This window comes from Phyllopteryx taeniolatus, chromosome 4, assembly GCF_024500385.1.
Source record: "Phyllopteryx taeniolatus isolate TA_2022b chromosome 4, UOR_Ptae_1.2, whole genome shotgun sequence".
In the NCBI taxonomy this organism is placed as follows: domain Eukaryota; kingdom Metazoa; phylum Chordata; class Actinopteri; order Syngnathiformes; family Syngnathidae; genus Phyllopteryx; species Phyllopteryx taeniolatus.
The window spans coordinates 28116097-28128521 of NC_084505.1; the positions used below are offsets into that span (position 1 = coordinate 28116097).

At 47.1% G+C, this 12425-nt stretch overlaps 1 protein-coding gene across 4 annotated transcripts in view; it reads left to right on the forward strand.

The window, feature by feature from the left end:
• The window catches only part of pax5 (paired box 5), a 44473-nt gene that overhangs the window by 28326 nt on the left and 3722 nt on the right, over positions 1–12425 (forward strand). For all 4 annotated transcript variants that reach the window (XM_061771262.1, XM_061771265.1, XM_061771263.1 and 1 more), the window contains exons 7-10: positions 3914–4046; positions 9779–9880; positions 11430–11516; positions 11885–11971. In XM_061771262.1, coding sequence (XP_061627246.1) covers positions 3914–4046; positions 9779–9880; positions 11430–11516; positions 11885–11971 — 409 coding nt within the window. The remainder of the gene's footprint in view (positions 1–3913; positions 4047–9778; positions 9881–11429; positions 11517–11884; positions 11972–12425) is intronic.

Sequence of the window (12425 nt, forward strand, 5' to 3'; positions counted from 1 at the left end):
TATATCAGGGGTCACCCACTTTGTCGAAGGTGAACGCGACTTCTCGATGACTGATTAATGCCAATTACCATGTTTAATTACACACTTCGAAATAACAAACTTGCTCAAATTACCTTTAACTATGTTATTAATACAATATGTGAAGACACGTATGTAATTTGACAGTCGTGATCAACATTTTGAAATAACATTGTAGAAAACAAAAATATTAATGTGCAACACTATTTCTACAAATCTGCACCATCACTTCTACAACATTCCTAGGAAATCACAATGTCCGATCAGTGGTGACCTATTTCTAAGACAGGCACGTGGGCCACGCACGTGGTGCTTGGAGGCCACCTGGCGCCTGCAGTCAGCATGTTGGTGACCCCTGTACTATACTTTCGCCTTTCAAGGAACTTGTAGCTTTTTCTCCACTAAAACATTTTTATCCCATTTGAGTCATTAAAATAATGATTTGTAAGCAAATCTTATTTTATCTGTCATCAGAACACAGCGGCCCGTCCTTCTCTTCATCTTCTGTCTGGCTCTTGTTGTCTCTGTCACCAGAGTCGATTAAGCCGCACAATTAATTTGTGGGCGCGTGGCGGGCGGTGTGTCTGCGTGTGTGCTTGTCAGAGAGAGTTGGTTTGAATTTCCCTTCAATCACTTCCCATTAGTCAGGTGATAAATCAGCTCAGATGATGGCACCTCCCACCCGTCTATACCACGCTGGGTCCCAAAGACTGTTCTTTTTCCAAAAAAACAAAACAAAAAAGTGAAAGGCAGAGCATTCGGAAACCTTGAAAAGTGACTGTGAAGACAATTGTGCTTTTTTTGTTTTTTCCTGTGAAGATTCACTTGCTTAAATGCCAAACAGTCGATTAAAAACATCAAAATTCCAACGTGCCCTTGTGTCAGCCACATCAATAAAATACGATACATTTCTGTCCGAGGATAAAAACACATCTCATTTTATTTAAGACCAAGGAACTCTTTAATAATGTGAAAATATATATTTATAAGCTTTTGGATATTAAATGTGTAGACTCAAATACGGTGATACATTTTCAAAGCCAATACAAGAGGACTCTCAAAAATTCCTTTATAGAAATAATACTTGTTTTTTTATGGATACTGTCTAAGAGAACAACAGTCTTAGCCATTGGGATTGTATTTTGCAATAATGTAGAACGTTGAGAGGTGTTTCTAATATTTTTCGATCCAAATTTTGAAGTAGATCTCATGGGCATATGTACCTAATGACGTGTCCTGTGAGGGTAATTCAAAATGTCGGCGCTATTAGAGTTTGTCTGCAGAGTGGCGCTGAAATGCAGATTCCCGTGCAGCCCCGTTGCGTTCCTTTTGACTGGAGATGATTACCCCCCCCCCCTCAGGCCATCTGTGAGAATTTGTTTGTTTGCAGTCAAGCCTCTTTCCATCAGGAGAACACAAGACTGTGGCGAGAGGGAGCGACAAAGACAGAGCTGGAGAAATGGGGGGCAATTTGGAGAATGGGAAAAAGGGGAAATACCATTATGCAAATGCCCCGCTGCGACATGGCAAGGTGCATGTGTATGTGTGTGTGTGTGTGTGTGTGTGTGTATGTGTAGCGGAGGGTCGGTTAGGACTCATCACTTATTGATGCGAGATCTGGTCTGGACCAAAGCTTTCCCTTTCTGCCTGCATGTGGAGAGAAATGGTTGAACGGCTGCTGATGAGGGAAAAATGGCTAACAACCAAACATGTCACAGTTCTGTAAAAAATGTAAATTCTCTTTTGTGAGACTGCCACCACACAAGCTTTATTCACTTTCAAATAGTATTATATCATTTACATTTGTTTTTGTTTTTTTTTACCTTAGAAACGTTAGCAATGTTCTGCACTCACCTGACACAACGTTAGGGAGATCCAGAACAATAAAGATTACGCCCATAAAAACATAATAATTCTTGGTTTAGATTGACTTTGTCAGATATGAAATTTTTATGGCTTTAGTGCGGCGGGCGCACAGTTCTAAGGACCCGTACTCTGCTTTCCTCCCACATGCGTGGTGGGTTAAATGAAGACTCTAAATTGCCCGTAGGCGTGAATGTGAGTGCGAATGGATGTTTGTTTATACGCGGCCTGTGATTGGCTGGCGATCAGTTCGGGGTGTACCCGAACATAGCCGGGATTAGCCGCCAGCTCACCCGCAACCCGCGGGAGGAGATGAAAATGGATGGATGCGTGGCCATAGCGCGCAAACCAATGTGGTCATGTGCATATATCTTATATTAGTCTCTCATGAGGATTACTGTATGCAAAAACTACCAAAGTGGTTTCCATAAAAGGTGGGGACGTAGGGACTTGGCTAAGGAAGAACATGGCACCTTTATTCTTATTATTAATTATTATTATTATTAGTAGTAGTAGTAGTAGCATTTTATTTTATTGATTTTTTTTCTCCACTGAATATTGCGAGAATTGCGAAATATGCATTTTGACCGTTATTTGTATTTGTCGAGAAGAATGCGAGATCTCTCCAAGGTGCTGAAAGGAATCGTCTGAAACTTTAGCAGCCGATCCAGCAACTTCGTCTCCCTCGCCCGAAACACATCCTCCCATTTCTTTCGAGCCAGCGTCCCATCCCGCCCCCCTCGCCCTCAACCCCTCAAATCCCCGCCCGGCCCCGCAGCTGCGTCCCTCCTCTTTGATGAGGGCTGATGGTGGCGTACGAGCGGCAGAATTGACAACATTTACGGCGGCGAATGAGAATGATCCATCTTCCTTAGCGGGCCTGTCACCCCACCGGCCAAACTTCATCATGGACAATTACCACAGCAGTCCTCGTCTTCGCCACGGCTGCCTCTGCCCCCTCATCTACATGGATACACGGACTCATTAGACACCATTATAATAAGACTGATGCCAGCCAAGAAACGGGGGCGGCGGCGGCGGACAGTTGCCGGAATGAAAAAGAAATACAGGAGGTGTGGGAGTCATTAAAAGAGGAAGCTTAAAATGTGTATGAAGTCTTCAAAGAGTGCGAGAGAGAATGGCCGGTCAGGTGTGTGCGTGCGTGTACGGGGTAAGCTCTTATTTGGCAGGTCACAGTCCAGTGGTCGTGTTGTTGTGTGCTGACGAGCGCGGGGCCGTTCGAGAGGTCACTGAGCACAAACTCGCACTTTCGCACGCTCAAACAAATTCACACGCAGGGTATTAAAAGGGTCACTGCAAAACGCTCACCTCATCACCGAAAGGAAATTCTGATCGCTGTCGTTAGTGTCCACGATCTGCAAACACACACACACATCTGACATCTGTGTTCGTACCTATGATCAGTGGCTGAGGAGAAATTGGTCCTGTGGGGTCAAACGCGGGTCAGGTTGAGGCTAAGGTGACATTCGTCAGCATTTTGGCAGCTCGGGCAACGTGCTGTCAGTGGCAGCTTTGACTTAACAAACAGTTGAGTGATTATGACGATCGATTGGTGTTATACGTGAAAGTAGATGATCTAAAGGTCACGACCGATTGTGCTTTTTGACAACGGACCTGTGGAAATGTCTTCGCTTAACATTCGGGGTAGTTTTTGGCAAGCTAAGCCGGGAATGGTAAAATCTAGCCGCTTGAAGTGGGTGCGCAAAAGCGGCAATAATGTCAACGTTACATTACAATCATTTATGTGAAGTTGAAGTCCTTCAAAGAAGATTTGAAATCTTTCATAGAAATTAAAGCCAACTAAGTGAAAACTGTTGACATAAAAAAAGCTGTCACCACTATACGTGTGTGTGTGTGTGTGTGTTTGAAGATAAAACGTGAGTCCTCAAGAAGGAAGCGGTGGCATGCAGCAGGATGCCAACGTTGCATTTAACGCCTTCTATACACGTCCGGTTATCAGACAAGTTCCTGATGTTTTGAGCATCCTCCTCCACTTCCTGTTTCTACCCAGACATCGGATTACTCGTCCATGGCGTCGCTAGCCGGCGGACTGGACGACATGAAGAACGGTTTGGCCAATCCCGGCACCGGGGCGGAATTAGGAGCCAGCGTGGCCGGCCCGCAGTCCTATTCACTCGTTCCAGGTAAGGGAGACGTCAGAACATTTCATTTCCTCGATTAAAAAAAGAAATATATCATGCATGTCAAAAATACATTTGATAAATTTCATAATGATTTGGGATTGCAGTGTAGGTCATTTTCATATTAGGCCATAAAATTCCTTACAATGACCCAACATCTTCCTTTGGACCATTCGCAAGAAATTTACAGTAAGCGTGCAGATCGTCGCGATTGGGGAGGTCACACCAGTGGTGCAATGTCAATGTGGCACGGACTTGATTCTAATTTACAGCCATTTCAGAGATAGTCCACTTCCAAATGCATTATGTACCGCGTGTGTGCGCATGCGTGTGTGTGTGTGTGTGTGTGTAGTTGTGTGTTATTGTGACAGTGTTTCTTGTGCAAATCTACATTGTATAAACACAAAACCTTCACCGGCAATGTTTTTCAATCACGTTTAATCCACGCATTAGATGAAGAAATAAAGTCATTCATATGCCAAACACTGTAATCCTTATAAAGTCTACTTGAGCTGCGCTGTGGGCTCCACACTTGCAAAGTGTTTAAATGTCTATGAAGAGCTCAGTGCTTTCGATCTCCAGAGAGACATGCCTGAAGGAAAGGATGGCAAGAAAGATGGTCAGATAGAGATGCTGTGTATATACTGTATATATATATATATATATATATATATATATATATATATATATATATATATATATATATATATATATTAAAAAAAAAAAAAAAAGCTTGTCTCCATTTGGGGACACAGCGAGAGGCAGTTGTTAATTAAGAGCAGACCAGGCAGCGCTCGGACAAGGCTTCGGCGCTCCCCCCGGTAATGAGGGGAATCATCGAGCTGGGAATTGGGGATATCTGGGAATCGGCTGTTTTCGGCCGGCCGAGGCCACAGAGGGATACTGCCCGCCGGAGCGGAGACGGCGGTAGAAAGAAATGTCCGTTTCTGCTTATGCATGCAAACGTTCAAATCGGGGGTGTTACGCGTGACGGGCAGTGTTGAGACATCCCGGATAGCCAATGTTATTTTGTATCTTCTGGAATCTCGAGGGGGCTTTGTTTTGGCCCTCGGCACTTGGGTGCAAACGCGTGCGAGAAAGCAAAGCACGCTGCCGTCACCTTGGGCATGTTTTGCTCCGATGGGATGCCTTCGCACCTGCGGGAAGAATGTTCGTTGCCTCCTTTGAGAGCCGACCTGAGAGAGGTTCACCCCAAAAGGTCACGGGGTCAGGAGCTCCAGCCTTCTTCCATTCACACTCCTCCAAAAATTGGAGTACTGTTATTTTAGAATAATATGACTCAAGCCAAAGTGAAAAGTAGTCCTCCAAAATTATTTTCGTAAGAGTGAGTAAATATTTACTGAGTAACTGGTGAGTAGCTTCTGATTTGTTTGTTTTTTCTTCTTAATCAGCGCATGAACGTCAACTAGACAAAAATATGAAATACGAATGTGCAAATGAAGATATTGCCCAACAATATCATTTGAACGAAAGCAAAAATAAATGAAACGATTCTAAAATAATTCAGGCAAATCCAGCCCCGATAAATGGTCTTAAATGAACTTCCTTTGTGTACACTTCTGAACAGCGCAACAGGTTGATCAAGGGGCGATTACAAAGAAAACGGCAACATGTTTTCTCAAGTTTCAAGTGGAGTTCTTGTCGGCTGAAATGTGGCCGACAAACACGGATAACAGCGCATGACATAGCGGTTGTTTTCCCTAATGTCTGACATACTGTAAATATAGATTTAAATATGAGGCCACGAGTGTTCTGCCTCTTCTAACTGCGAGTTGCACGCCGTTGTTCCCTCCGCTGTTTCCGCCGCGCTTCACGTAAATTTAGCCGCTTTGGTCGAACATTGCCGGCGCTTCTGTGGGATTGGTGAAACGGTCGAGAAAAATAGAAAAATAAAAAGGAGTGCACAGAATGTAGCGCAATGTCAAAGCAGTAAAAGTAGTTTTTATTTTCGATCGAGTTTTCTATCCTGTTCATTATAACATCATAAGAAAAGTCGAACGTTCAATATGATCACAAAATCCACCCGACAACATGTTTGGTGGACGGCAGTTGTGTCAAGCGGAAGATAGCGTCCTGCTCATGTCTGAATTTCTGACTTCACTTCAGAAAAATAGTTGGGCCCGTCTTAGCAGCCGCCAACCTGGTTCTATTCCAACTCTGCCCTTGCATGCAAAACCTTTTGATTTGATTCACTTCTCTCAAAGTGCTTGTCCTGTCTCTTCTCTATTGAGGGTTAACTTTTTTTTCCCCGTGACACATTTCTTCTTAAGAATATTCAAGTCAAAAGTTTGTTGCAATAAAACTCTGACAATTGATTCAAAAACTCACGTAAGTAACAGTAGCGGAGTACATGGCGCGCGTTACTACCAACCTCCGTTCACGGAACTTGCTTTGTGCCGTGGGAACACAAAAGGTCGTTCCCAGACGGTTCCCACAAATGTGGAAGAACAGAAGTGTCAGTTAGCGGAGTGTGTCCGGATCCTTTTGTCCATATAAGGCACATGTGTGAGGGAATACTGGATATGAGCTCAGAGGAGACGTGCTCACGTTGCGCTGACCTCTACGGCGAAGCCGCGCACAACAGAAACATCGAGCAGCGCTGGCACGCACGCACGCACACACACACGTAGACACACACCTCCGAGGATCTGGCCCCGTCTGCCCCCTCTAAGTCGGGCTGCAGAGAGTCCACCTCGGCTCTGTTTCAACCCCCCTCCTCTTGCCCTGTGCGCTGACCCTGAGCGGATGAGCAGCCCGCCTGCGCTAATGTCTCGCTGTCGCGTCAAACAGGCGGAAAAACTTTGCTACAGTGGGACAGCAGAGATGAGGCGGCGAGGGACAGAGGAGACCGGAGTAGGAAGGGATCGGGCAGACAAGAAACTTGCGCTCGCCACATGCAGTATTCATGATCGAAAAAAACTCCATTTCAAAGTTCTACCTCGATGCTCATTATTCCGTTTTTGTTCAGATCTGGTCATAATACGAAAATGTATTTTTGGGGCTATTGGTAACATAGAACGTATAGTACTTGATGGCCTCCTGCTCCGATTTGGAATTGCTTTAGCACAACTGTTCGTTTTTATGCATTTGATTGTTTTCCCCTTTTTTTCCCAAACACACCTTCTTCCTTCCCTTCTTCCCGTCTCCTCCCTCCTCGTCCTCTTCTCCCCGGTTAGTTGTGGTTGACGGTGTTAGCAAGTGAGCTGTTTATGATGATGATAAATGTGTGTGCGGGAGGCTGCCGATGCATGTGTATGTGCGCGTGTGTATGATGATGATGATGATGATGATGATGATGATGATGAATGGAGGGCTGGTTCTCCACACACCCACACGCACACACCCCGATGCACCATGCAAACGGAGAGAAATGATTCGGGCCCACATGCTGTCATGCAGTCTATTGCAGTTATTCGTATATCCTGTCCAGCTACTGACAGACGGAGGGGGGGCGGGGGGGCTTTGGCTGTATTAAAAGGAAGGATGGGGGGAATCTGTGCATTAAAAGATGCCAGCAAATCAAAACGGAGTAAAGGAACAGTTCAAGCGAGTTTTGACTACGTAGCCGGGATGATTAAATATAATCCATCCATCCATCCATTTTCTGAGCCGCTTCTCCTCACTAGGGTCGCGGGCGTGCTGGAGCCTATCCCAGCTGTCATCGGGCAGGAGGCGGGGTACACCCTGAACTGGTTGCCAGCCAATCGCAGGGCACATAGGAACAAACAACCATTCGCACTCACAGTCATGCCTACGGGCAATTTAGAGTCTCCAATTCATGCATGTTTTTGGGATGTGGGAGGAAACCGGAGTACCCGGAGAAAACCCACGCAGGCACGGGGAGAACATGCAAACTCCACACAGGCGGGGCCGGGGATTGAACCCGGGTCCTCAGAACTGTGAGGCTGACGCTCTAACCAGTCGGCCACCGTGCCGCCTGATTAAATATAATAATATGTAATTAATGCCACTAATATGTTACCATGCAGTCAGATTAATTTTTGTTTGCGACGAAGATGATGCCTGGCATCTTTTCTTTTCTTGTGCTTCTCTCCAATAAGCTGTCACCATTCCGGGCAGGGAGGAAAAAAAAAACGAGCAGTTTGTTCGATATCAAGGCTGGCAAACGGGATTTTGGAAAATAAAAATCCCAAATCCCAGGAAGTGCTTCGACGGGAAGGACTAACAAACACCAGCAGGTCACAAAAACGAACAAGTTGAAGAGTAAAACAGAAAATGAACATAATAACAAAACAATAAGGAGATGTAGACAGAAAGGTTCACCCCAACGCAAATCAAAACCCCAGGACACAAAGTTCGGGTTAGTTGCACACAGAAACACGCCACAAAATCGGCAACAAGTTCATCAAAATAACAATATAAAAACGAAAAAAAGAAATCAACATTCAATAACCTCGAATGATCGAATTCAATTGATTCATTTGTATATTACTATTCGTCGGAGCTGGAACGCTTACAAAAATGTATCTGCTGGCTGATTTTGGCGATTGGCATAAATCCAGCGTGGCGGGCGCCACAACTGTGCGCCAGGGGCGCGTTAGCCCGGTGTCGCTAACTAAATAAGTGACCGCTTTGTTGTAATGCACCGATACCACTTTATACTGATACCAACTACCGATACTATCTCATGCCAATTTTGGTGAAAATGTTTGTTTTATTTTGTTCAAGAACAGAAAACACAAACTATTCTTGAACAATTTTGACTCAATAATAACACATTTGTTTTGAGAACAGTCTTGCATCACATTTCACTTCAATGGCGCCTGTGTTACAAGGTATTTCAGTTATAGTGGAACCTCAATTGACGAACTTAATTGATTCTTGAGCGGAGTTTGCGAATTGAAAAGTTTGTAAATTGAACATAATTTTCCCAGTCGAAAATGTAAACGTGAATAATTGCGTCCAGCCTCGACAAAAGTCGTATTTTAGTCAAGGTTTGCACGCTTTGAACAGAATATAAAGACGGACAAAAACTGTATATCAAACACGAAAAGGGGCGATCGATGACAAATCTGCACCACGCTACACCCAAACGGGGCCTTCGAAGTCGGTCGGAAATCGCACGACGCCCTAGCTTTAACAAACAGGATGCGACAATCATGAAGAATTTTAAAAAATGCAATCCACATGACCTTCTTGGCTTGCAGCTCCTTCTTTTTTGGGACGACAAGTCAGCGTGCGACTGCCTCGCTTCCTCGCAAATGTTCTCACTTATCCAAACAAGCAACAGCTTTTCCACTTGGTAAATTCACTTACTCGTGTCCAATAATAAAAAAAAAAAAAACAATTCCTTTTTTTCCCCACGATAGTGGCAATTGTGGACTTTTGTTTAGGGAGCGAGCTTTGCAACGCGTAGGCCGTCGATATGCTCCCAACAAAGTCACTTTTGGAGTCCACAGTGAGTCCCGCAGCCGTCTTGCCACGCTTGTCCGTCGCTTTTCGTGGGCCCATATTGAGCTAGCAAAAAACGATAAACCGCGAGCCCATCGTTGGGGCCCCGCCGGTTCCCCCTAGAACTGCCGTAACTGCCACTGGGTATCGGTGTCGTAGTATCGGAGCATTTTTCCAAGTCTGAGTACGAATGTAGACTTTCGACGCGCTAGCGATGCTGCGGCGCATCCGTAATAATAATAATTGTTGATCATTTGAGCCAGGTATTGATGAAGGTGCGTGTGCGTTTTGGGTGATTGCAGGTCGAGACCTCGCCAGCACCACCCTGCCGGGCTACCCTCCTCATGTCCCCCCCGCGGGACAGGGCAGCTACTCCGCCCCGTCCCTGGCTGGCATGGTACCAGGTACTCACTTTCCACTACATCTCGTTTTCGGGTGGGTGTTCTTCGAGCGTGGCCGCTTCCGATGCCGCGGCTGACAGCGCTCCCAGTGGGGTGGCGCGCGCGTGCGTGCGTGCGTGCGTATCATTAGAGAGCAGCCACAGTAGCACAGCTGTCCCTCCTCAACATTAGTAATTTGTTTTTAATGAGAATCACCAGTGACCCACGACTAATTCATTCATTCCCTTCCACTGTGCCTCCGTGGCCGCTTTTGTGTTTCAATCTCGGCCGCGTGCGCTCACAGAGCAATATGAAAGCAAAATGTTGAAAAGTGTTTGTCGCGCTGTAGTCCCAGTCGTTTAGTTTGTGCCACGCACGCGCGCGCGCGCGCGCTCTCAGCGGACGTGTCTGAACAGCGCATCTCAAGATGGCTAACCCCGTCGCCCTGTCCCCGTGCGCTCACCTCTTCCCGTCCTCAGGTTTGACAGCATATTTGGGCGCGTCTTCACTCGCGCGTGTGCGTGTTTGCTTTTGACAGCGTGCGTGTGCGACCTTGACACGGCGCTACACCCGCGGGAGAGCCGCGAGCCTCATCTCTCCTCCTTACCCCCCCCCCCCCCCCAGCCTCGCCCCCGCACCCTCGTCTCCTAAACAACCTGACACGCTGCCGTCACCACGGTGATGACAAGGCGAGGATGTTCGCGCCCGCGGATGCCACTGAGACCGCATCCCGACCCCACCTGACAGTTGCAGACAAACGCGCACACGCGCGTGCGCTTGTGGGTCATGTGTGGCGCGCGACTTCTACCAACATTCCCCTCGCTGAAATCCGAGCGGAGATGAAGAGCATCTGCAAAGTTGATCCTCCTTTTCCGTCCAGCCCGTCTAATATCATACCTTCATTAAGTAAGCAGTTCTCTTCGGTTCTTCTCTGCCGCACGCTCTCTCTCTCTCTCTCTCTCAGTGCGGCGGGGGGGCTGACACTCAGGGGGGGGGGGGGGGGGGACGGAGAGCACTGAGGCAGAACCGACAGAGCGAGAGGGAGAGGAGGGATGGAGGGGGCGCACCGGGGTCTGGGACTGTCAGCGACGGGAGAGGGATCCCCCGGGAGGAGAGCAAAGAAAGAGCAGAAAAGATGGGGAAAAGAGCGAGTCAGCAGCGGGGCGAGGAGAGGGAGAAAAGGAAGAGAAGAAATAAAGCAAGAATGCTGTTTGGATGAGGAGGAGGGAGGAAGATGGAGGCAGGGGAGAGGCGAGAGAAGGAGAAAAGCCCAGACGCTCGGGAGGAAAGTCTTGCTTTGCCTCTTAAACCTTCGGCCAAATGTCAAATCTCGGCGTCCCTTTCGCTCGCTTTTAGGTTTGAAGTTGTATTTGAAAATCCTCAACACACTGAAAAATAAGTTCACGGTGAATCCTCGTCGTCCTTCGCCAATCGATTTTCGTACACAAGTGAACCACTGTGACACTTCAAAAGAACAAAACACGCAACTCGACGTCCGCTCTCATCATTGTACGGTGCCACAAAAAAAAGCCAAAGAAAAAGTTTTTGCATCATCCTGTTTTCTCTTACTCAGGAGGAGATTTCTCCGGGAGCCCGTATTCCCATCCTCAGTATTCCACGTACAACGAATCCTGGAGATTTCCCAACCCGAGTTTATTAGGTAGGTTCCGACACGGGGAAGTTTCACAACTTCTATTTTAGCGAGAATCGAGGGAAATCCAAAACGGGAACAGGTTGAACGTCTTCGCGAAAAGATTGTGTTTGACTTCTCGGTCAAATAAGCTTTTGGACTTGTGATGTTATTTGTGGAAGAAACGTCAATTATTGCCATCCTTTGCTTGATCTCACGACACACATTTGGCGCAAAGGCGATTGTGCCAGTTCAACCCACAGACGTTTGCGCGCCGCAAAGTGTTCGAGACCGTCATCGCCAAGATTTTCGCGGCTGCATTTCAAGTCGACGATCGCGACGGGTTCGGGCTCCGCTCGTTTACTGCGTTTACTCACTCCCTCCTCTCCCCTCCGCAGTCTTTCAGCAAGATTACGGTTCCCTCCTGGGGACGGAAATCGGCTGCTCCTCCGGTCTCTTCGCCAGCCAGGCGGGACAGATGCAAGGTAGGCGCAAAACACACACACACACACACAAAGCAGAGAACTCGCCCATTAAGAGTACAAGATACTTTCGACACGTTAAGAGACGCCGAGGGCCTTAGAATGGACGAGGCGACGGATGACAGTCAAGGGCGCAAATGAAAGAAAGTGGAGTTGGGAACAAGTCAGCCGGAAGTCGCGAGTGACACGGAATGGTTCGTCAGGCCGGCTGAAAGGCTTCACGTCCCCAAAGAGCCTCCCGAGATGACCTGGACTGCGGACGCAACCAGATTGATGGATGTGACGCAGGCGCGCGCGTGCGTGCGTGTTCTCAGAGAGGGAGTTCAGGTGCATCTGCCAGGTTACAGTATTGAATTGACCTCTTCCCGACCCGACTGAATAGACTCGAGGGAGCACAAGCAGTAGTGGAGCTGTACTCCAAAGTCACAGATTGCGACCGTTTTCAATGAAGCTCGCA